This window comes from Cyrtonyx montezumae, unplaced genomic scaffold, assembly GCF_038088225.1.
Source record: "Cyrtonyx montezumae isolate F1298 unplaced genomic scaffold, pur_monq_1.0 scaffold_4, whole genome shotgun sequence".
NCBI classification, from domain to species: Eukaryota; Metazoa; Chordata; class Aves; order Galliformes; family Odontophoridae; genus Cyrtonyx; species Cyrtonyx montezumae.
In genome coordinates this window covers 30,606,885-30,633,025 of record NW_027072045.1, presented here as the reverse complement: position 1 = coordinate 30,633,025, position 26,141 = coordinate 30,606,885, and the positions used below count along the sequence as shown (strand labels likewise).

At 40.2% G+C, this 26,141-nt stretch overlaps 1 protein-coding gene across 4 annotated transcripts in view; it reads right to left on the bottom strand.

Moving 5' to 3' along the window:
• Positions 1-26,141, bottom strand: part of ZMIZ1 (zinc finger MIZ-type containing 1) — a 325,535-nt gene continuing 299,394 nt past the window's right edge. For 2 of the 4 annotated variants that reach the window (XM_065746678.1, XM_065746679.1), the window contains exons 13-23: positions 25,802-25,976; positions 24,391-24,577; positions 20,884-21,094; positions 19,571-19,676; positions 18,844-19,004; positions 18,476-18,543; positions 16,640-16,708; positions 15,846-16,093; positions 12,776-12,939; positions 7,943-8,191; positions 1-4,243 (exon numbers count right to left, since the gene is read on the bottom strand). In XM_065746678.1, the coding sequence (XP_065602750.1) occupies positions 4,136-4,243; positions 7,943-8,191; positions 12,776-12,939; positions 15,846-16,093; positions 16,640-16,708; positions 18,476-18,543; positions 18,844-19,004; positions 19,571-19,676; positions 20,884-21,094; positions 24,391-24,577; positions 25,802-25,976 (1,746 nt within the window). In that variant the 3' untranslated portion in view covers positions 1-4,135. The remainder of the gene's footprint in view (positions 4,244-7,942; positions 8,192-12,775; positions 12,940-15,845; positions 16,094-16,639; positions 16,709-18,475; positions 18,544-18,843; positions 19,005-19,570; positions 19,677-20,883; positions 21,095-24,390; positions 24,578-25,801; positions 25,977-26,141) is intronic. The other 2 variants (XM_065746680.1, XM_065746681.1) reach the window with 1 other exon arrangement.

Genomic DNA, 26,141 nt, shown 5'->3' with positions numbered 1-26,141 from the left:
TTTACTTTTTTTTGCAATCCCCTTATTTTTCTTCATTATTTCTGTAGCACCCTAAAAATACACAGGTGATAGACTAGTACACGTAAGCTAAATATTACATGTAGATAAAACAAAACAAAACGAAGGATCAGAGTATATTACAGAAGTGAGAGTGAAACGAATGCCGAGACTCCACGAACGCTAACAAACAGGATTCATTTTCCACATAAGATGGAGCTTCAAGCTTTTTTTTTTTTCCTGCGAAATAAAAACAATGCACATTCCAAGGAAAATGAATGCATTTCTGTTAACATGTCTCTATTTGTCATTTACATATGTACAGATGTCCCTTGAGTCTCCGCTGCAGACATTGGCGTGTATCTGTCAGTCCTATAATAATGTCTTGGCAGCAGAACTGTAGATTTCTGTGGGTTCTTTCCCAGATGAACTTCCATAGGGAAACAATTAAAAAGTAAACAAACAAACAAAAAAAAAAGAAGAAGAAAAATACTACTGGAATTTCATATAATAATTAAGCTTTAAAAGAAATGACTGTGATTACCCTATTTGCTAGGTTTTTTTCCTCTAAACTTTAATACGGCAGTGAACAGATAAAAAAATAACTAAATTTTCATTTAGAAGCTTTTCCATATTGGATCCACTATACAGTACCTGATTTTAGCTGACATGGTTTTAAAACTGTCTCACATGTCCAACATTTGGGTGATGGGTAAAAATCGCATTTTCTCTCGTAAGTTCTGCTTAGAAACTGAACGCTTCTCTAAGGTCCAACATGTCAACCATCCGCTTTAACGCTCTATTTCTGTACAAAGCAGATGCAAATGCTGCTCCAAACATATTGCTTATATCTATATGATTTTATTTTTCCCTTTATTCTTTCCGACAGGTACTTCCAAATGATACATTTTAAATACTACCAGTTAGCAAAAGGTCAATTCTTAACATACCTGGTTTAAAATACTAACGTTGTGTTTAAGAGAAAAGTAATTTCAGGTGACTAACTTAGCTGCTCAGGAAACAGTGGAGAGTGGAGCATTAAACAGAATCAATTAAAAAATCTGAGCAACCCGTTCCATCTAGTACTGAGAAATGTTCTTTATTCCAAAACCTATGGCTTAAGAAACTTCCCCCGAAAAGAAACGAAACAACAAAACTCTAAGGGCATAATGCCAGTTTATCATTTGCCACCCTTGAAAATGACTTCAATACACATATAAACAATGCAGCAAAAAATACAGGGGAAAACTACTACAGTAAAATGACTACAAAACACATCTGTAACTGAAGAATGGTCTTTCCTAGCGGTGGTGTGGCAGCAGCACCATACCACAAACCACATTACCATGTATTATACCAAGGTATCTTTAATATTCTGCAGAGATCCTCTACAGGTTGTCAAGCCTACATAAGAAAAAAGACACTTCTAAGCAGAATAAAGTGTACTATACTGTTTCCCTCTCCACCCACCAACATCCCTTCGTGTTAGTGCGCCCAGCTCTGCAGGCTGGAACACCAGCACAGTGATATAAATACGGTACCTTACATACTCGCTGCTTGCCTTAGTGCATCTTCACCTGTTCAGACAGCTGCTCCTAGGTGTCCTGCTCACTGGGGCAAAGGGTCAAGACCACTGCTGTCACCAGCCCACAGGCACCACATGGGCAGGCAACATGGACTGGCTGGGTGGTGGGATTTTTGCCCTAGGCAATCACTTCTTACTGTGTTTCCATGACAGAGCTGGGCCCTGATTGTCCAGGTACTGCCTGATGTATCAATTCATTCATCAGGTAAATGGATATGAAGTTTGGGATAATTTTTCAAAAGAAAATGGGTTGGGGGGGGGGAGGGGCAGTGGGGAGGGTGGAGGAGGGGGAAGAGAAAAAAAAAAAACCTCCCTTATTCTGTTAAAGAACCCTCAAATTTTTTTTTTTGTTTTGTTAAAAAAGGACCCATATATTTTTTCAGACAAGGTATTTAAAAACACCAGCAAAAGTATAATCAGATCATGAAAATGTTGAATATTATCAAAGACAATACTAAAATATTCACAAAGATATTTACAATAGCAATTCTTAAAATAATTGATTTTGCATAATGAACAGCGCCTTTCTTAAAAAAACTCGAAACAGGAAAAATATAAGTGTGGGACCATCTCTACATAATATGTTTGACAGATTCAATACTCCTACTGGAAAATAAAAGAACTAAACCGCCATTTCCTTTAATATCTACAGCAAGGTGCTGCTGACTAGCATATATATATCACGACGCATGTACAGCAGTAGTGGGAAACGTTAAAGAGCAAAATAAGACAAGAACCGCAAAGAATTTACAAACGTGACTTTGGTGAGGAAAGCAAATCCAGAGTTGTAAGCACGTAGCATGCCATTTACAGCTTGCAAAGTGAACACAGAGGGCTGGGAAACTCTCTAGTCAAACAGATGGGAACAAACAAAATTTGTCTGGCACTTAAGTTTAAAACGCGTTGTGGCGAGCAAATCAAAGTTCCTGGATTGGATTTGGGATGAGGAAAGGAGTAGGGTCAAATCTGCTTTAATGACAGAAAGAAATTAACCAATAACTCTACAGTGGGCAAAAGCTGAAATGTTGCACCACGAGGGCAAAGTTGGCACACATGCACTTCTTACACAGCTACTGTACATAATTTATAAGAGAGAAAGAGAGAGAGAGAGAGAGACAAAGAGCACAGAAATGGGCACAGAAGCAATAGGAAGCTCATGCAGGAGAAGCAACCACACGAGAAGCACGGATCACAGGGGCAAGACAGTGATTGTGGCATCAGGGTCTCTTGAGGGCAGCAGCAATCTACCAAGTCACTTTTCCTCCCCATGCCCTTTCCTTCACGAGAACAATCTCTTCCTGGCACCTAAGGTTTGAAAAAAGAAACTGAAGGAGGAGAAAAGGAAAAGGTTGAATTATTTGTAACAGTCATGAAAACAGAACACAAAGCAAAATAAAAAGGAAGCTATGTCTATCCAATTTCAATGCCCCTTTTCAAGCTGATTATGAAAAATAATTACGCAGATCGTGATGTTACTCTCCCCCATCCTGCAACGATCTCCTATCCGCCTTCAACCCAGCTTGTCTTATTATGTGTTGTGCAAGACACACAGTGACACAAATGCTCAGGAAGCAAAGGCTGTAGGTAATAATAATAAAGAGTGTTTTGGTTTGCATCCCCCCCTCCCTCTCTTTTCCATTCGGTATGGAATATATGGCAAAAAGACCTGTTACAACAATCTCGACAGCTGGGTGTCAACGCAGCCACAAACGGTATTGATTTGAAACCAAAACCACAGAAACACCCTAAACATTGAAAGTATTTTTTTTTTATTTTTTTCCGTGTGCTTCCAATGCTTGTGTTTGAACAGAGGAATCCTTTGCAAAGAAGTGTTTAAGATTCCTGAACTTAGTTCTAAGTCCAAACACACACGGCTGTGACCTGGAGATGCTCGGGACTCCATTACTGACGACGTGTTTACTAAAGCTGCTGTCTCCCTCTGACGGGCTCATATTTCTTCCCTACCTTTGCCACTTGACTGTACGATTTGTGCTTTTGGGAGCTTTGTTTGCGTTTTTATTTTTCGTTTTGTGTGTGGCCAGAACAATTACTCCAACACAAACCTGTGCTTGGAGAGGGACAGAGGAGAAGCAGGGTGGAGGGAGATAGTTTCAAAAAAATGGAAGAACATGTGTTGGAAGGACACTCTGAGACAGGTCAATTAAAGACAGTTCCATTTTGTTGCCTTTTCTTCCCTTGCCAAGATTTGTTTTTGCCAAGATACTTCACACTATGTTTATCACAGAACTCTCTCTCTATAGGATGAACAACAAACAGGGTTTCCAATAGCTGCACAACTGTCTGTGTTTCGTTGGGACGTGTAGCAGGGCGGATTCTGAGATTACTGCACTTTTTTGTGTATTTTTTCTCCCGTCACTTTCACAGTTTTTGAAGCTGACAAAAGCAGTTCTGAGATGAAGAAAGCAGGGAGTGCACCACTGGATCAACTTGGGAAGTGTTTTTTTCTTCTTTTGTGGAAAAGGAGTGTTAAGAGTCCTTGCTGTGCAGCCACACGTATGAACAAGTGAAAGGGATGGGGGAATACACATGGGTTCAGTTGTTCTCAAAGAGAGACAGAAGGTCATCATTGCTATTGCTTGGCAAATCAGGAGGATCCAGGTACGAAAGCAGCTCATCTGGATTTGTGAGTTCTGGAAGCAGCTATAAAATATAAAGATAAAAGGAAAATTACAGGTAACAGAAATACAATTGTGGAAAAAAGGGATTAAACACCATTCATTCCAGGAAACCGTCTTTCATATTGAAATAAATCTGACAGCAGTAATGCTGTGTAACACCCTAAGATGATGTAGTAGCCACTTGTTTGTCTGTGTTACTCAACTTCCCCATCACAAAGCTTACCAATAAACATAGCTTAATTCCCACCTAAGTGATGTTGACAAGACCTTCGTGATAAGTGCTAGTTACGTAGGTTAGTTTCATGTAAAACACTGAATAGAAACTTGAACCATGCAGTCAGGTAAGACTTATTTGAGCCTTAAAGCGGATCAACAAAGCCTGGTGTACGTGGCTGGCAGGCTGCAGCGTGGCAACTGCTTTAAGCCTGCATCCCCAGGGAACCTGGCCACCCTATCCATCCCTTCCTTGAGCATTGACACACAGACTGGGCAGTGAGCTGGACTGGAACTCGCCAGGTGCTGAAACTAACCCAGACCAAAAAAAGCCCCAAGATCAAAATAAAAAACAAAAAACCCACCAAGAGTCCTAAGGAGCAGTAAGGGCCATTGAGGGGCAAGGTAGGCCGATGATCTTTGCTTTCTGTGGCAGTGACAACTGATGGTGTTCGGAAGTGCTGATTCAACTTCAGTTTACGTGCATTTCAAGATGTTTTAAAAGGTCAGGGGCATAACACTCCATCCAACCGAAGATGCACTGATCTCCACAAAGTTTTAAAGGTATCAAGATGAAAAGTTTTTTAACTTAAGTTTTCACTAACACTGTGTTTCAGATAGAATTACTTCGTTTTTCCCAAGCACCACTCAGGTTCTTTTTGATCTGACAGATCAACAAGCACACCTCAGCTACTGGGTTTTGTGAGAAGCAATATTTTCTGACTTATTTTGCAGCTTACTATGTCATGGTAAAAAGGAAAAGTACTTACAAACTGACAGGGAAGAGTTTGTAATAAGCTCCCTTTATATTCAGCATTGTGTTGTGGCCAGGACAGAAAAACATGGAATGATTTAAGAAACGTAACAGTAATTACAAGAAATTCATTTTAAATTGTTCTGTGTTTTCAAGGAGTATGAAACTAAAACCATGATCGCATCACAGTTAGCACACAATTGGTATATTTATATGCTTCTCTATGCTTAAATGGATGAACATATTTTTAAATAAGCTATATGTGAAATGAAAAAGGAAGTTTATTGCTTCCTAAGCATTAAAAAAAAAGTAAAAAAAAAAGTAAAAAAAAAAAAAGAAAAGTCAAGCTTGCATAAACAAATTGTCCCAGAGGGAATGTTTTTCATAAAACACCTCCTCCTTTTATCCACAGTTTTAACTGCTGTTGTCATAGTGCTAGACTAAAGATACACAGCTTTTAAATGTGCTTCACCTGCTGGCATAGTTTTTCTGAATATCTAGTATGGGACTAAAAGAAAACTGCAGCCTCACCACATGTTTATGGTGTAGTATGGTGTAACAAATGGTTGAATGTATCCCACAGATATTCCAACTAAATTTTAAAAACTTAACTTAATGTGTCTGAGGCTCATTCTTTTATACAGAGGATTTTTTTTTTAGAAAGGTGAAAGTCTTGAACAATACACTCTTTATCTCTAAAGATGCAGTCTTCTAAATTTTGAGCGTGTATTTCATATGATGAAGTAATGGCAAAAATTCAAGACTAAATGTTTCTAAGACTTCTCAAAAGAGAATCGTCCAATTTTTGCTAATTAAAGCATACTTTGACACAGTCTAAAGGAGAAAAAGGGCGAAGAGAAGGAAATTCTGAAAACAAGAAGAACGTTTCTGAATGGTGGGGTGTTTCCCTGCATGCAGGCCTCTGCAACACAGGGCCCATGAGCCAGGAGCCGGTACTGTAGCTTTGCAGCTGGAGCGTGAGGATCTTCATGGCAGCCCCTTGCAAATCCAAGGGCTCAGCTGGGTGTAGTGCTGGGCCAGGAGGAATGGAGAGCTGGAAGGGGCAGGCACTGTGAGGGTGTGTTGGATTTGGCAGAATTTGGAGAGTGCACCCCATGCTCCTGAAGTGAATACACTGTAATGCTCTCACCAGGCATCCACACCCTTTGTCTCTGCTGTCTGTGGTGTGAGCGTGGGTCATCTCCCTCTATATGAGATATATCCCTCTATCTCCTGGTTAAGCCCTGGCCTGCACTGCACTGAAGCACTAACGAATGACCCTGGTTGTGCCAGCAGGCAGTGAGCCCAGCTTCCCGTGGGGCATTCCTCAGTTTGGTTCCAGCTCACAGACAATGTTGCATGGTGCCTCGCTCAGCCTGGTTCCACAACACAGTCACTGGTAGCTAAACGCACGGACATCACTCATCTGAGCGTGACTGAGCTCACAGATATTTCCAAGCCCTATGCTCTCTACACTGCACAGCACTCGCTTCATTCAGCTATGGCAGTTTCAGTCTCCCACTGAACGCCTCCATCAGCAATACCCACAATACTATGGTAAATGTGTATTTCCTTTTCACCAAGGAATGACTGCCTGACCCATAACAATGTACAGCGCTACCTAAACACCCGAAGAAAAAATGAGACTTTCGTTTCACCTATTGATATTACTCACATGGTATCCTTAAGGGCTCAGACCTCCGGTTGCCACATCACCTACAGCTCCTGAAGGATGTACCATGGCCATGCTGTGTGCCTGACATAGTCTGGCCCCAGCAATGACACTGCTCACTTAGGGCTTTTCCCAATGCCTGGAGCCTGAACCCCCTCCCCGCCTGCCCCCACGAGGCCGCCTGACGGCACAGTGCTGTCATGGGACAGGGAACAGGCACGCACACAGCAACAGCACAGACAGGAATAAACCTGAGGCACAGAGTAAACACTTCTCTCAGAAAAATACATCGTGCGGCAGACTTCGGACCAGACAGAAGATACAAGTACAGGAATGCATGACTCAAAACAAAAACCCAACCTTAGTACTAAGAAATATAACCTTTGGGAATTGGGTGGTTGACCAGAGGGACACCTCAGGTAGCTCACTCCCAGCTCTAGCAGTGGGTGGCTGCAGACGTTACTTTTGTCCTTAACACTAAGCTCATCTCCATTCAGTCACAAGCTGCCCTCAACCCTGGCTACGGAGACAGAAGACATCCTTGCTGCTCATCTGCAGCACTAGCATGGCATGGGAGCAGGATGTTTGCTGCTGAGTGCGGTGGCAGGGCCCAGAGCCAGGATGGACCCCACCGCCAGGTCCTGCAAGGCTGAAGCAGCACCGGCACACGGCTCAACAGGCACTGTGTGGCCCAAGCCCGGCCCACGCGCTGCCGCCTCCTCCTAATGCAGATGCTGCAGCAGCTCCACAGCCTGGGTTCATGCACACAAGTGCTTTCATCCGGCGACGAGGGGATGGGAGATCTCTCTGGGCAGACTCTCGACCTGCTGTCTGACACCTGCCTCCCTACTACGAGGAGGACATGGCTGGCACGTCATGCAGCTGCTTAAAACGGAAGAGTTTCCACAGCAAGCCAGGAGCGCCCTGTCACCTCAGCTGCAGTGACTACGCCCATGTACCCAAGCATGAGACGATGGCATGTGCTGTGGAAGCGGCTCCCCATCCCCGCACCCCGCCCACCCTCCCACCGCCATGTCAAGCACACGCTATGGCAGGCAGATGATAGTATGACACAGACTTACATCCAGCGAGGGCTCCGGCATGTCAGGTGCTCCCTGTCCACCAGCCTGACCCTCTAAGGCTGAGGAGGGATTAAAGGTCAGGTCACTGTGTGGATGGTTGCCAGAAGCGGCCGGGGGCGGCTGCCGGGACTGCTGGCTGGGAGGCCCGCTGTGATGTAATGGCTGCCCTGACTGGCTGCTGGGGTGAGGGACGTGCAAACCTTGCTGCATGGAAGTATGGGACTGATCAGTGCTGCCGGGATGAGGGATCTGCGGAGGAGGAAAAAAGCAGGAAAAGAAAGTGAGGCCACAAGGTACAGTGCTCGCGGTGCCTGACTCTGTATCTGCATGTTAAAAGGAAACAACGTAAATGAATTAAAAAGAAGGAAAAAAAAAAAAAAGAAGAAGAAAAATAAAAAAAAGGAAATTAAAATTAAAAAAAAGCGCAATTGGAAAAGAAAGCTCCATATCCCAATGCTGAAGGAAATGTTTTGGCTTTTTGGATGTCATCTGCAAAGGGGAAATAAATGCACTGGGTTTGTGCTGCTGCATTTGCTTCGCTGTAATGTGGAAAACTGTGGCTGAAGGTACAAACCAAGCAGCCCACGGGATTGTGGGGGGCTGACAGTGCTGCTCAGCTTGAGCCAGGCAGATGCTTTGCCCTTAAAAAAATTCAGGAATGAATGGATAATTTGTTGAATAATGATCCCTGTGCCAGCAAACCGTTTAAGGGAGAAAATGCATGATTTCTGCTCAGATTCCTTATTGGATAGCTTGCCTGACACTGCTGCCTATTCTTGTTCCAGCTTGTTACAAACATCTGGCAAACGCCAGCCCTTCTCTATGCCTCCCTCTATTTTATTTTCATCCATCTCTTCAGAATGCAGCATTCCTTCTAAGGGCTGAAGATTTTCTTAGCTGATGGATGAAAAAGCCAAGTGGGCTTGCTTAGCCAAGCTCCTCAGCCACCCACAGAGCTGCCAGAGGTGGCCATGTACCTGCTGATACACAGCCTGACTGCTTAGTGCAACACGGTATCTTAAATTAAACCAAGATTGCACAACAGAATTTTTATTTTGATATGGATAAGTTTTCTAGCAAAAACCTTGTATTTTTTATGCTTGCACTGAGGAATAAACTACCAAACTGTATCCATCTTCTAAAACCGAGTATGGAAAAATGAAGAAAAAAATAAATAAATCTTTCTCACATTACAGAGAAGCAACAAAAATGTATAAATCCATTTTTTCCTTCTGCTACATGTCACTTTTAATGCTAGTGGACTCTTTGGGACTTGACTACAGTGCCGCAAGAAAAAAAGAGTGTGAATGCCTTAGAATCAGTCGTTTCATGTTAATTGGGTATATGGAGAAGCAAAAAATGTAAACATTTTTTGAGAAATGCTACATATTGCCACACAGTGGAGCTGAAACAAAAGAACAGATACATACAACAACAGCATGAAATTCATCCAGCCAAGCCAACAGAAACCAGCAAAATGCTATGTCACATGTCAGCATTGACCCTTTGATATCACAGTAAACTGCAAGTTATTGTAACCTTAACCTTCAGTTTTGGAAAGCAAAAGGGAGGTTATTACAAAACTTAATTAAAATATTCCCAGATATTAAGAAAAAAATATCACAGAAACAGACATTTTATAAAGAAACATTTTTCCACTCGCAAGAAAACTGACATCTGAACAGCGATACAGTGGGACACTCATACTCAGCTACATGGAAGTCCTTTTCAATAGTTTGGCAGTAGGACCGTTGGTGGAAATGAGCAGGATTCTACATGTAGAAGTGTTTTTGGGTCTCTTTCCCATATGAGACTTCAAAATAACTATTACAAAGTACTGTTGTACACTTTTCTCTCCATCAGGGTCACCCTTTGACTACCTGGAATGTATTCTGTAACATTATTGTTGTTACTTTAGGGATAAACTTGTATAAAATCTGCCCATAGACCACAGCTTAATGTAAATGAATCTGCAGCCTAAGAACTTTGCAAAAGTCCGAGTGAAAGTAGATGTCTGTCCAAATAGTATGGTTTCCTTCTTCATTCATTGAGAACACGTGCAACAGAAACTGTGCAAAGTAAGAAAGTTCAATAATAATAAAAAGTAAAAAGCAATTAAAGACAGCGTTGCTGAAGTAGGAAAGTTGTTTCCAGAAAATAAAACAAAATAGGATCATCTTGAAAATTCTCTTAAATTTATCCCCAAATGCACACGTCAAAAGTCACACTGGTGTGCTTACAGAAGTAATTATTTAAACCAAGAGGCATTTATGTTTTTAGACATATTTCAGAATGGATAAACAGGTTAGAAATTCTATACATTATGTTCCCATATACAAACATTATATAAATATTTTGTTGACAAGGAAGTATCTTGGGCAGAGATAACTGTTGGACAGGGTGTCGTTCATTGTAACACTGAGGGTTATCATAATCTTCAAGAGCCCATGCAGCTTCAAAATCCATCTGATGGCATTCATCCAGGCCTACCTGTGACAGGGTAAATGCTCAGGACTATTTTTCTGTCTTTATTCAGCTGACTAATGATAAATTAACACTGGAGCAAAAACACTCTAAACAATGCAACCTGTGGGTCTCCAGCTCGAGTTTGAAACTTCCAGTGTTTTATTAAAGCACTAACCTACAATATGAATGCTGAGTCTAACGAAGTTGCCACTGCTTACATAGCAAAGTAATTCAGAGTTGTTTTTAGGAGAGTAAACTGCGGCACTCTTAAAATATTTACAATCTGTAAAAGGAAAGTTTATAGCAGACACAACTACATCATCTGTTTAATAGCACAAAGAACACAGTTCTTTACGAGTCAGTCTAAGAGTGACCTCTAGGAGTGCTAAGATGAACAGCAATAGAGCTTGCCAGCTGCAGAATGATATTTCTTTCATCTCAGTGGTGAACTGATAGTGGAAAAAAAATCATCAGGTTAAGTCATTTGTTCAAGTCAAGAAAGAAAAAACAGACGAGGAGAGCAGAGACGTAGTAATATTGACAAAGCTCTGTTAGAGCACTATCAGTCCACAGAAGTGGCCTACAAATTGTATGGCCAAATTGGCAAGGCCAGTCTAATTCCATTGTGATAAGAGACATGAAAACGGATCCTTATTAAAGCAAATCATGCACTGACATAAGCCAGGTGGAGCCTGCTTTAGTGCCACTTCCCTTTCCTGACTAGCATAGCTTGCATATCATGATAGAAGAGGAAGAAGCGGGGCAAATGTTTTGCTAGCTGTCATAAGCAAGCATTAGATCTGCTATGGACAGACCCACAGAACCAAACATCTATTAACATTTGCCCAAATAACCTCTTACAGTTCTGCAGCATGCACAGCCTTGAGCAACTTTTAACTTTGCTATTATCTGTAAGGAGTCCAATTTTCAGAAAGCCACAGATTCTTCACTTTCATATTCAACTGCTTCATATCATTTTAACAGGGCAACTGTTACAGCAAATGTAAAGCAGTTAACTGATGGAGTGAGGGTGTAGGTGTCATGGAATGGGAGGTGGAAAAGAATTCCCTGCGGCTTCGATTCAAAGGACAGCAGCTGTGTGTGAGTGGTTCAGGTTGGTAGCACTTCACCTCACTACTATATTTTCATGCTGTACAGTTGGTTCAGATGCAGATATTCAGGTTGCTCATTAGACTGAGTAAGTAAAATTTGCCAAAGTAGAATTAAATTTACAGCATGCTTATTCTGCCCTTTATTAGCCTGTGAAGTGGTAAATTACAGTTTCTGGACTCTTCCTTTACAGACATTCTTCTCACTTGGGATCTGTCCAAGCTATACTGAGAATGCTCTCTCTGATCCCTTCCTATTTCTCACCATCCTCCTCAGAATGCCCACTGCCAGCTACAGGAGACAATGACTGAATAGGCTTTCTGTAAGCATCTGCTACCACATTTCCTCGTTACATTCTGAAATAGTACTTTCTAGTACTCAATGAAGACACAGCATAGATGACTTGTCAAGTTAAACATCCTGTGCAGTAACATCACACTATAAAGCCCATGCCCTGTAACTTCATCGAATATAAAAAGATATATACACACACACACACCACACAGAGTTAAAATAGATGACTAACCATGCTTAAGAGCTAAACACTGCTGTTAACTTTTCTATCATCTAGTTGCTGCAGCACTACATCTTCTGGATATAAAGTTCTGTGCATAAAACTTGGTTCACTGAGTAAGCTGCTTTTCTAATGAGCAGTTCTGCCTCTCCAGCGGAGACCTGAGGAACCTCTGTTTTTAAATCTATTACATTGGAGCACTCTCAGACCAGCAGCAGCATCTCTCCTTGAAATCTACAGGTTTGTTTATTCCCAATAGCTTCAAGGTGCATTTTATTCTACTTGGATAGAATTCCTTAGAAAAAGCTTTGATTCAAACTTAGCCTTCAGGGACAAAGTAAGGGAAGACTCTGTCCCTGTTCTGAAATCAGTCAATGTCTTGCTATAACAAGCTGTCTGCAGAGGATGGACATTCACATGCTGGCTAGCTTTTTTTCAGGCGTCAGAGGAGAGCACAAGGATTAAGACAAGAACATTGAGCCAGGTTGTTTCACTCAGATAAACAAACTTAAACAACAATTAAAAAAAAAAAAAACACCTTAAAAACATTTCTCCACAAACTTAAAAAGGCCAGAAACTAAAATTGACATTTCTGACAACATTTCTCAGGGCTACTCCATTTCAAATGCTGCCAAAGTTAGGAATCCAAAACAAGGAAAATCAAGTCACAGAAAGTCCATTTGCCTGATTGGAGCATCTCACTCCTGCAAAGAAAGATCTACGTCTGCAGCACCATTACTTACAGATTCCTGCATAGGGTGACTGAGAGGTTTGTCCAGAGCTGCCATGCTGCTGGGCATGTCTGGGGGATGTGACAGCTGTGGCCCATGCATGAAATCATTCATAGATGTTCCACCAGGATTCCCGTGCGGAAAATCAAAATTCCCGTGACCTTGATAACTGTTACCTAAAAGAGAAGCAGATATGATACACAATAATTTTTATTTTTTCCTGGCACTGATCTTTTAGAGTCACTTCTTGTGAAAGCTGTGCGGGGCCATATCTCTCCTGCATAGAATGGGGGAACGTGGCAGTGTCGCACTCCTCACTGCAGAGGCAGCTGAAGGAAGAGGGAGGAAAAAAGTGGAATTTGGCTTTCATATATTGGCTACTGCTGGGAATATTAGGATTGATTGTACTAATTCAAATACATTCTGGCAATAACTGAAAACTCCTGACACTTAGAAAAACTGCTGTTTAGTTAGAAATTAAACTTAAGTAAGACAAAAAGTGAAAAGGATAAGAGTGAAACTATGACTTGGTACCCAAGCACAAATTATATGTAGAACACCTGTGCCATTTTTATCTACATTTCTATGCGCTCAGTATGACTGTAGCTTTGCATCAGTTTCTGACAAAATTAATTGACAGACCTTTATCAAGAAGATGCCACCATGGATGCTGCACATCCATTTCACCTCTTCTTCTTCAGTATAAACAGGCAACTTATGTTGAGATAATGCAGAAGAGGCTTTCATGTCTAATTGAGGCTTGTGATGTAATTCTCCTTGTTCCCATGAAACCTAATAAAATTCATTGGACTGTCTGGATATACATCAATTTTCCCCTTTGGGAAACACATCTATCCTTATTTTCAGAGCTACAAGCTGCCTACTCGGATCTTATGTTTCAGCATGCGGATATGCACATTCACAAAGAAAAATTGGCAAATTTATGAAATCTACTTAACTTTGGACAGAAGAGATTTTCCTCAACAATTCAGAAACTGGTTTCAACCCTCACACATCTACCATTTAGCAACAAGTCTGGGGCCCAATCCTGATCTTCAGGACAAGTACGGTATGGCCATCATCAGTATGTTTTGATCCCTTCCATCTCAGCCTTGTGAGCATCACTATAATTCTGAAGTATGCACGTATCATAGTACAGGGGATTTATTTTCACAGTTCTTTTCTGTTCTGATCCCTCTGTAACCACTTTCATTTGAGACACCAACTCTTTTGGTTTATCTGCTCTGAAGAATTAAAACTGAACTGAAGCCATTGAGTCATTTTTTTTTTATACGTGACCTAACTGAACAATACTGAGCTGAGAAACAATAGAATAGTTTTGGAACTTGAATGAAGAACTTGAGGTTTCTCAGCTAAAATACAGCAGCTATAAATGGAAGGAGTCAACGAACAGAAGTAGCTGCAACATTTGCTCTTCAGCACAACTTCATAAGCAGAAGCTTAATCACAGAGGAATAGAAGTCATTAGCTATATAAGAGTATTTCTCAGAGAAGTCAGGACTTTGATCTATCATGTAAATACCACAGAGCTTTACTAATTCCTATTTTGTTAATCTGCAAACTGGATAATTCTCCAAGAATGTAACTGCTCTTGCCTTGCTTCTCAGGAAAAAATTAATAAGGTCTTGTGTTACCGAGTACTTGCTTTATTTACAAACTATACTCCAGTATACTTACTAAACCACAGTAATAGCAATACTACTTTTTTTCTAGAAAGTTGTTAGTCGGAGGACATTTCTGAATTCTGAACACTAAGTTTCACTTCTCATACTGACAGAGAACGAAAACATGACGCAGTGTGCTCAGGCACTTACAGCCATGCAGAAATATGCCCTTATCAGGGGCACGAGTTGTCTGTGTGCTGAGACACGCCTGTAAAGTCATTTAGGATAATCTGGTATCTTGCACTGATACGTGTGTTGCAGCAGAGGTAGGACAGCGTGGACTTCACATGACATTGATGAGCTGAGGCTCTGAGCAGCAACGTCTAACTCTGCTACAGGACCCACAGGGGAAGGGAGGGAAATAACAGTCCAGGCAACAATGGCTAAAGAAATCCTACAATCCAGTTTACATGACTATTGTGCCCACTCCTGAGGAAAGGAGCTAGAAAGATGAAGAAAAGATGGCTGTGTTCTCATGTTCTGACTGTGTTTCACTCCTACTTAACAACTGAATAATTTGTGATTCAGTGCTCTTGGCTTTGTTATAGTAATCATTCATCTGTTTGAAAACCTGGAAAGTTTTATCATCTGTCATCAGTTTTGCAGCCATTGGAGCAAATTAACCATATTTTGCATGCAAGATCCATTTTTCTTCAAATGCCTGCAAAAAGCACATATATCACCTTGTAATCAATTTGAGGATTCTGATGGTGTGAACAGTTGGTCTTTTCTCTGAGCTGAACTGAGTCATATCTTATTTCTTGCAAAAAGAACAGTCTCTGGTTTTATATTTTCAAAATTGTCAGTATAATTTACTTATTCAGTGTATCCCAGTCATTTGAAAAGGTATTTTCACCGCTTGTATTTAGTTCATGTTTCTCAAACTGGCAATGCATGGATAGAGGATCTCAGAAGTAATTATCTAATGCAAAGGTGTTTGCAAAGCCGTTAAAAGTTTCTGGTGATCTATGAAATGTCAGCCACCAGCCCAAGTGGCAGGATTAATGAGTCAGGTTTGTTAGTAACTAATGTAGCAGGAGGAGCTTTTATTAGAACCAGAGGGGAACAAAAGGAAAGCAAACAGAAAAAATGAGGAAACCTATATTGTGGCAGGTCATGAATACATAAGGGAACACACAGTGCTCATTGATTTAGAGAGAGCTGAATGGCAATAAATGTGGCAGTCACCGACTGCCTTTCTAGAAGACATTTCCTCTAACTAGAGGAATCTTAAATGAAAAGCCTAATGCAGTATTTCAGAACAGCAGCCAGATGCAGTTTGCTTTCCTTGTGAATGTCCATGAGAAGGTGCAACGACAAACCTGCGTAACAGAGGTGACTGACTGACTCACTGACTTCTAGAGTAGCAATCTGTGTGAACAAAGATGTAAACTTACCTTGGTTACCATATTCAGTGGAGTTGTTGCCTCCTGGAGGAGGTGGGAGGGATGGGTAAGGTGATGGCCCAGGACCCAAAGCTGCAATCATCTCCATCACATTTGGCATGATCATCTGGCTTGGACTCATGGTCTTAAATCTTTTTGAGGGAATGCCATCTGGGTCATCTTTGATGTGAATATCTGACTTTATAGGGACCGGCCTCCAACTGCAAGTTGGGTCAATGGTAACTTCTTCAAACTCTGAGCTGTAAAATAATGTGAGAATTTTAGCACTTTAATTGCACTTCTGTTTCCTATCAATTCTGCTGACATTTCCCTAAGAAACTGATGGTAACAAATGTTTTCAAACGCTTTAGTATATACAACCTCAAAATCTTTCACTTCTCAAGGGTGTGCTGAAAGCAAATTTTAGAAAAGGCATCTGTGAGAGCACATTTCTTTTTATACCCACACAATGAAATCCAAATGTATCTATGTGATCTGCCATGTATGACTCAGAAGGACTCCTTCTAAACATGAGAAAACATTTCATCCTCCATTCCCACTCTTTCTTCTGCTTCACTGATGAGGCTATCGTTAAGAGATGACCCAAACAAGATCTAATAAGTAGACAGAAAGAGAAATACTCTGTCACTAGCTATGCTCACTGATATTACTAGCTTCACCAAGGATCGTGAAACAGAATACTCAAGTTCAATCACTAACACCTACTTTGATATGACTGTCTCAGCACTCGCTAGAATAGCTCCCAGTTACTTAGTCTTGGGTATCAGAAATATCAATTCACTTACTTCTGTATAGCATTGAGAATACCCCACATGTACTGGTCAACCTCCAAGCCCTCCAGCAGAGCAGTTTTACTAGAAAAGGGAAAAAACAAAAACAAGAATAAAAAAGAAAATAAAACAAACCTTCATATTAGAATATATCTTCATATATTTAAAAGAAGAATGGAAGAAGGATAGGTCAGTGATGGAATCAGCAAGCTAAGATCTTACCAACTTACTATATCTTAGAAATAACTTACTATGACTTAGGACAAAAAGCTTTAGTTTTACATCTCCTTTAGCAGAATAATAGTTTTTTGCATGAAATAGGTAAGATAAGGATACATACATACATTAAAGAATCTGTATATATCCACAAACTGTTCATGTTTTACATCATTGATTTCACTGAACTGTATTTCAGATATAAAGTCTTTTCATGCACAGTAGATCTCCCATGTGATCATCACCTACAACTACTAAGTTTTTAAAATTGCATCTGTGCTGTTTTTTGAGCTACACACTAATATGTCTTCAAAATAACTGCATATTACAACTGTTTTGCTTAGCACAGATGGGGACAGAACAAAACAGCAACAGAAATGAGTTAGTTACATTGGCACTAAGATCAGAATGCGGATGCTCATACTCAGAGAAAGAGGACACAAATTTCAGCCTGAATGTATCAATACATAAATTATGAAGCAACCACTATCTTTTAGGGCATCCAATTCTCATTTCTAGCCAAACTTCAGAGATTGAAAAAGGTTGAGGTAGTTCAAAGAAATCATCTGCACTTTAGGATAGCTATGAACCACAGATGGTCAAGCTTATCTGAAGTCTGTGATGTTCACAGAAGCAGATAAAAACAGAAAATGGCCACATCTGTTTAATAGCTAACACTGGCTGACACAACCAGGACTGAAGCAGAGATGGGCAGAGAGGCTTGCAAACTGCTACAGCTACAGATGCTTTAGCTTAAGAGCACTGGCTCTCAGCTGAGCGTTTTGTTCTGTTTCTTCTGCAGTACGCTACTGCTCTGGTCAAGACAAAAGGTTGAAAATATACTGAGGTATTTCCCTTCTTCCTTAAGCAATTACTCCAAACTTTTGCATTCACAGCTTCTTGGAAATATTTTAGCTTTTTAAAATCAGCCTTATTCTGAACTAGAATCCTTTCTACTCTTGCCTTCCTTTACACTTGACACTGACCTTGAAGGATCCAGCTGTCAAATGCAGCAGCCTCCAAAATACCCAATCTCCTTGTACACTACTGTTAACTACATCCCTACCTGACTCAAAGCACACTACGTAAGACAGTTACGTGGCATCCTTATCCAAGCTCAGCTGGATACTGAGCATTTTAATATTTAAATATTTGAAATGTAGTGATTTGTGCATTACAACATGAAAATTACACAAAAGTAACTCCAGAATAGACTGTCTCTTCCTTTATCATGGCGTGTTGCTGTCTGCTCAATGTTTATACTTCATAATCTAGAGAAAAATCAACTCCCAGTTCACCAGTTTCATGTAGACATCTGTCTTATCACTACAAATATTTGAGTTTCTTTTGAACTCTACACAGTACAACGAGAGATTGATGAGAGCTAGCAGATTACGTATTTTGTGAGAAAATCTCCTCTTAACTGTTTTTGAATTTCTAAAAAATCCAGGGTGTTCCCTCATTTCATGCATAAATTCTCATCAGACTATAGGTAAACGTAATGCATTTATATATCTTACTTACTTAGCACTTCCTTTCTCTACCTTCCAAATAAACTATCTTTCCTTCATTACCTTCAACATCACTAGAATAAAACATATACAGCAGCATTTCATGTAGCACAGTTGCACTTACTTGCATACTGGACACCTCCAAGTTCCTCTTTCACAGTTCAATTGCAAGTAAGATTCCAGATCAAAGCACTGTGTATCAGAAGGAAACAAAGAAAAGAAAAGAAAACAAAACAAAATCAAAGGAAAATACTGTATTAACTGAATCAGTTAGTCAAAAGTAAAACTGCCATGAAGAAAACTCTACTAGAACTAACACCGAAACCAAGTAGCTTACTTCTCTCTACGTTTAATAGGAGTATATATATGTATCTAATTATTTATGTTGAGAATTCAAAAAGGAAATCCATTAAGCTCTCTCTTACAATAATCAAGCAAGAGGTAATAACGTATGGTGGAGGGAACACTGCGAGGTCATTGGCATCTACTCACTTGTACATGCTTGCAATCATGACCCCTTGCTGGGAGCTGAATCCGCCGGAATGTGATCGGACACTTCAGAGACACTTTAATAGCAGTTTGCTCTACTCCATCTTCCCCATTTAGTGTTGCATTGCCAGAGGAAGCTGCTACACTACTGAAGTTTCTCTTTACTGTTTAGGAAGAAAGCATGCATAAGAAAATACATGTACACTTTAAATCCTAATATAGAAATCTGAAAGACCAACAATTCAACCCTTACAGGGTACTTTAACAGACAATTTATCTCCATGAGTGTATGTTGCATAATGTTTTGCTGTACAGACAAACCATCACACACTTGTATATCAGCCATATTCTCAACTATAGCAAGTGCTACACAAGCACGTATAGCAGCCCTAAGTGAATGAAGGAGAAGAATCTTCCAATGCAACTCTTTTGAATAAGAGAAAAACAATTATGGGAGGAAAAGCAGAGATGTTTACAGAATGGGAGAGCCACTATTAGGGACTAAGCTTGTGTTCTTGGTATTTTGTTACTCCACCCAAACAGCCTTTAACATTTGAGTATTCTAAGGATTAAATCTCTGCACATAATATTCTGGAAATTCTTATGTGCAGTTTAAAGTTTTCAGTAAAGTTTTCAGTAAAGTAAAGCTTTCAAATCTAGTGTAGAAATAGCTTATTCCAACTGAATGTAGGCATTTTAAGAAGGACCCCACACAAAACAAAAAACTCACTCTTGGTGATACAATGTTCTGCTGGGAGGAGGCGTTTCTTTAGTAGACCTTGAAGTACAGAGCGAACTGATGGCCGATGTACTAACTGCAACACGAACAAGTGTGACTGAAAAAGAACGTGCTTTGTTACCAGGAGAACCAAGCACACATGGTACATATGCTGCTGAACAGAGCTGCATCATTCCTTGGATGTATAGCTTCAGGAGGCATCTAATGCATAAATATGAAAGCTGGTCCTGCTTCGCTGAGTGCACTCGCTCCCATAGGGATGTTCTGAATACTGTATAGTATTTTGTTCCATTCCCCAAGAGCACATCACACTCCTATACAATGGCTTAAAAAAAAGAAAAGATGTTCTGCATTTTCTTCGTCTTTAATATTCAGAATATGGAGGGCTGATATATTCATCTCTAACACTTGGGTTTATTCCTAAGACCCTGGATTCTCTGACATAATCTATACCATGTGCTTGCCCTCACACTGTGTTATAGGTTGCACAATTTCCCACCGATCTATCTGCAACTCACTGAGTCCTCCTTCCCAACACAGAGTCATAAGAGCTTGCTGTGGATTTGCCGGATGCTGCCCCAGCTTTTAGCTGGCAGATAAATGGTATAAAGCACAGACACTTCAATGTGAAGTAAAGCAAAATGTGTGGATGGCTTCCCATTAAAATACCTCACACTGTGACCTTGGGAGAAGTAGCAGCTTGCTTTCTTGTCAGCAACAAGAGAGCAGTTAAAAGCTCAGACTGTAATGTGTGCAACAGTCTGCATTAAAAATATAGCACTTGTATCTGAGAGCAACTGAACCATGGAAAAGGAGAAAGGGGGAAGGTTTCATGGGATACGAATTTTTCATCTTTCATTTTCCATTTTCCAAAGTTATAAGTTAAAGTTAGCGCTAAAGTTATCATGTCAAATGAACTAGAGTTTAATAACCTACATAAATGAAATTAGTACTGGATAACAGTCCACACCACAATAATCTACTTCCTTAAAATTCTTCAGCCACTTTGTAACTCAGGCACACACAAAAGAGCTTGGAGAGCAAACTCCCTTCCTCCCCTAGGCCTCCTAGTCCTTTCAAACACACTGAAGGGACAATGCTACAGCCTGCAATGATTCTGCAGGGAAAAAAAAATCAGCATTAGTACTCTGCCTGTGTCAACACCATTAAACAAGCATCTCACCAGAAAAATTCGTGGAAAAAAAAATGAGAGAAACGCTTTTTCAGCCAAGCCTACATTTGCAAACTGTACTAAACAGCAAAGTCAGCATCAGCAGCTGCAGCCGCAAGCTTGATGTACTTACACAACAACATGCTGTGACTGTAATTTGAATCGTGTTTCTTCCTGGCTGGCAGACATGCTTTAGGTGCAGAGGTTTATGAGATGTCTTGTTGTCACCACGTTCGATGGTAAGTGGGGTTGCATTAACGCTGACCTGGACTGAAGCTGGCCAGTTTGTGTTCATTTGTCTGTCTTCATGGTGATAGCACTTGAACTGTAATTCCAAGTCAGACCTGCACAACAACCAATAAATCTTCCTTTAACTTTTCTTTCACACTGCAGAGGAAGGTCCTTTTTTGTCGCTAGTAATGCTTTTTCTTGACCAATCAAACTATTCTTCTAGAATTATTCCCAATAAAGGATACAACATACTTTCATCACAAAAGCCCTTTAGAGAAGAAAGTAATGGTGAATTAATGATGCAAGCATACTACAGAGTTGTTAATATTTTATACTTTCCAAGGGAACATCTCAAACTACTTTGCAAAAACAGATTGTGGAATGAACCTGCAAGAAAAGAAATGTTAACATCAGACAGGTTTTCCATGTCTGACTGAAGAACAAAGAACAAGAAAGTTATACACTGCAGTAGGTCATGTTGGAAGATTCCAGATCTTTCACTATTTCAGAGTATTTAAACAAGGTTTTGAACAAGTGCCTGTCAGACGTAGTACAGATATAGCTATTCCAGCCTCAGAACAGGTAAACTGACTAAGAGAAAATGACCTCTGTTTCTTACTGCCTGTATGTCCATGACTCTAAATTAACACAGCTGTGGATTAAATTTACCCAAGTTAGAACTTCTTTCATTGTATGATTCCCTTCCTCCCTCTACTAATAAATATCACATGCTATTCAGCTCCTCAAAATTAAGATTTATAATACCTTCAAAAAAAGGGAGTGACTGAGTTAATAAAAAATTAAATGGGTAGAGATTATGACTTCAAAGTGTCGCACACAAATGTCAGTATGCTAGAAAAGAGCAATTTGAAGAAGAAATGTAAAAGAACATGAGGAATGGAACTGAAATACTGGAACTCTGCTGTTTGTGATAGGTAAAACGTTCTGCCCAATGCCTTTTATGCTTGAAAACTCAAGTGCTCATTTATTCATCTTGTCTGGAAGAAGAAATCTTTGTATGATCCACAAGAAACAGCTCAGTTAGGAGATCATCTTAACCGCTATTTTCCTTATCCAGAAACAGATATTTCAATTCTGACTTAACACTGTCTTCTCCAGATTTCGAACCATTCAGATTTTGTACTGGATAAAAACGTTTGTTTGTTTGTTTGTTTTGGAAAAGAAGAGCATCAAATGCAGATTACATGACCTTTCAGCATGATCATTCCATACCAAGTGTTCCTAGGTTTTTTTTTCCCCTAGTATTTTACTGTTTCAAAAGATCTCTCCAAAATCTACTGGAGATTCTGATCTCATGAGAACATACAGCAACCACTGAAACCCAGAGGGGGAAGCAAGCCTCAGTGCCTCTAATATAAAACCCAAATGGATTATGTGCATTCCTGAAAACTCTGGCCAGGTCTGCTGAAAGTCTCAGGGTGAGAACAGAGATTAGGAGACCTTTGTGTTCTTAACACACACCCCCACGGCAGGTCTCTGCTAATAACTAGTACTAAGACTGAGCCAGCTTCAAGGCAACATTTTTATTCCCTTCAATCTCCTGTTTCTTGTAACCATGAAAAGTTCCCAAAGGGGACAAAAACAGTTCATTACGGATGTACACGTGAGAGGTTCTGCTGAATATTTTAACTGGCAGGAAAAATATTCAGAACTGGCTCAATTCCATCATTCCCTATAAAAACAAAATCCTTCCACACATGTGGCTAATTCATTTTTTTGGAATCTATCCAGCCCTGAGGTAAATTTGAAATGACTTCGTTACAGGACCATCCCTTCTCCCCACCACTGACAAGCTTTTCAAAACAGCAGACCTGAGCACAGTTTACCTATGAGTCTTCATTAAAATGAATTTGAATAAATTCTATTTGTGTTTGGTGAGCTAAAGAAGAAAGAAAGAACAGAAAGAAAGAAGAGATATTAAGAAACAGCCTTATGCCTCAGTGCAGCACTATAAATCTACTGAATGAGCCAGCACAATCCCCAGTAGTGATTACTTATTAATAAGAACCAGCAAATAACTGCCAAAACTCCCTCTGCTTCTAGTACTCCACAATAATGAAATTCAAGTAAGCAATAACTGACCTCAAAGTTAGGTGTTAACTATTGGATGTGGTCTGTGTGAAATCTCTCTCACTTCTAACCCCTAGGCTACCTCAGGTTTCGGCACTGTGGCAGAAAACCACTCTTGTATCCTGTGTCCAGTCTCAGCCTCAGCTTTAGAGCCAGAGTCCATCTTGGGGACAGGAAACCCAGCACATCTCTCTGCTACCCCTGCACACCCTGTGGTTTGTCTGCACCATAAAAACAGAAGACTCAAATGAATTCCAGTAAATGGGAAGAAGGTTCTCAGATGGAAAAAACTGGAGCTACAAGTTATTAGTCCAATTTAGGGGTCATAGTATATTTGATTCAGGCTCAGAAGAAGCTGAAAGTGAGGAAAGCATAACAGAAAATGTGTGGAAGATGCAGTGTTTTAACACCTCAGCTGCTATACCTGTAAAAAAAACTTCTGTACAAGATAACGAGAGGCTAAGCTCCACAATGCAGAGACAGCTTCAAACAATGCAATCAGAAAACAGGATAACACTAAAATACTTTCTGAGAAAAACAGGAGATAGAATTATTTGGCAGTATTTGAAAACGTACTAATAGAAAAAGAAATAAGGCTGTGATTGTAAGCTGATCTAAATGTAGAAAGCAGCACACAAGCCAAAATCACTCATGCAAATCCAAGTTAGATACGGCAAAGTACCACCTATGAAAACTATTCCTCTGTACTGGAAAGTAGTATTTGATATAATTGAAAAAGAGAAGACTTTGTGTAGGGGAAGCTATGTTCTGTATTTCTGATCCATCCTTATTTGGGGATTCATAGAAGAGAGGGGATGTATGAAATCAGTTTCAAAAATTTGGGAGGATTTAAGGACTTCTTTTTCCAACTAATGCTACCAAATGTCTAAATTGGGTTCCTTTTTAGCATGTCATTTTTTATAATCAGATATTCAACCATTTAATTTCAGTTACACCAGCAACTAATATTTCACAGGCCACAGAGCACCTAGGACTTTAGAGTCTGCTACATCAAAGTTTGGACTGGTGTTGGTCACGCATATCCTATGCTCATTCTACCCAGAGCAGAAATGATGGAATGGTTACACTGACTTTCCAGAGTGTGCAATCAGTAAGGGAATGCTACATCCATCAGAAAGCATTTTAGAACATGCAGCCCTTGGAAAGCAACAGGTGAGAGTATTTGTGAACTTCAAGGGGATTTTTCCTAGCTAGGACAAAGTTTTTGAAGTGAAATGGCAAACTTAAATGAAGTTCATGTGGCCTGTCGATTCTCCATCACTGGTGCAAGACTTCTTCACAACAAGACTCAGCTTACCTCCACATCAGCGTTTGATGAACAGTTGGCCGTAAGTGAAAGACATGGTTACTGACTGCCAGGTTGTGTTCCAGCCGGAAGGGCTCCAACACAACACCATCCCTCACAGGAAATGTCAGACGCAGTTCATCATTGTGGTTGGCTGGGATCGAAGAGGGAGAGAAAGCATGAACTTTCCCTTTAGCATCTGCAGTGCAATAATAATGTGTATATTTATACAGAATAGTAACAAATGGTACAGTGATCTGCTACTGGGTTTAACTTTGCAGGTTTATACACAAAAGAAAGACGTAAGTAGCTACAGGACCTAGTCAATACATGTGAAAAGGCTCAAGCTAATAGCAACGGAAAACCCGACTCTTATTCTTGACAACAGTGTGGCAAGAACTTGTGTTTTTTATCACTGCATAGGTTCAGCATCCAGCCTTAGCCTGTTAGCAAAAAGACTGACAACTCTTGATTATGGCCAATAATGAAATTTAGATATTTCCTCTGCTTTGAGCAGTGAGAAACATTACCCAATTAGTTTCAGCTGAACCTTTCCAAAGACCAAATATACTAGCACACAATTGCTATCTGATCTCATAACACAAGATTTTATGGTAACTTACAGCTAAACTATGCAGGCCAAACGCCTTTAAATACTACGTTTTTGCTCAAGCAATACTGCAAGTCACCTTCTTCATCTTTCAGCTATCCTGAATTCCAAAAACTGTCTGCAAATTGCTAATGCAGCAGAAGTCCTTTTTAGGAAACACAGATTCTCCCAATTCCCTAGTAAGTAATATCTTCTGTTCATCAGTCACTTCAAAACATCAAACATCTTGTGCTAGTATACAGCCAGAGATATCTTGTTATTCCTTCCCTGTTCCCAGCCAAATGTAGCTGTGAGGTTGAGTGGCTTTGAAAGGAACATATATCAATTTTTGGCATGCTACTGAATATTCTTAAGCCTGTATGGATCACAATAGAGACAACGCTATAAATATTCACATCGTATGCCATTCTGTTGTTATGTTCAATGAATGGCTTTGCCCTTGAACAAAACATACCACAATAAAAGTTTGTACAATCAACAAGCCTACCACGCACACATAATACAACTTGAAATTACATGTTTTATCATCAGAAAGCATATAAAGGAATAATTTGAAGAAATATTTAAAGAATACTTTAACTCTGAAGAACTACTGCTCCCTCCTAAAATGGAGCATCCCAAGAAATCTTTTCTTTTCCTGTCTCCTCACTCTATTGAGTCTGCACTGTGCAGCAAGGCCATGCCACCTATTCCAACTTAGCAATCTGAGCTTCTCCCAGAGCAGCAGTCAAACCTGGTTTCCAGACTGAAATGTATGTGGCAGAGAATGGAGGGACAATAAATGACAGGGGAAGTATTCTCACTGCTACTCACTTGGAGGTGGTGGTAAAGCATTGATATTTGGCTTAATGTCAGGTGGGAATGGTGGTTTGACATCCTGGTTTGGTGACAGGTATGGAGGAATATTGCTCCCTGGAGTCATAGGTGGTGTGGGGTTTCCTGGAACAGGTGAATGAGGGTAATTTGCCACAGGTACAGGCCTTGATGGCTAGAAAATAAATAACATCACATTGTTATTGCAGTCTGAAAGTAAGAATAATAAGCTTTGTGAACTGTTGTCAAACATCAAGGACTAAAAGCAGGAAGGCTCTTCTGTCTCCAGATGGCTGAGAAATCACAGGATGTCCCATGAGGCCTTCAGGGAAGAGGCAGA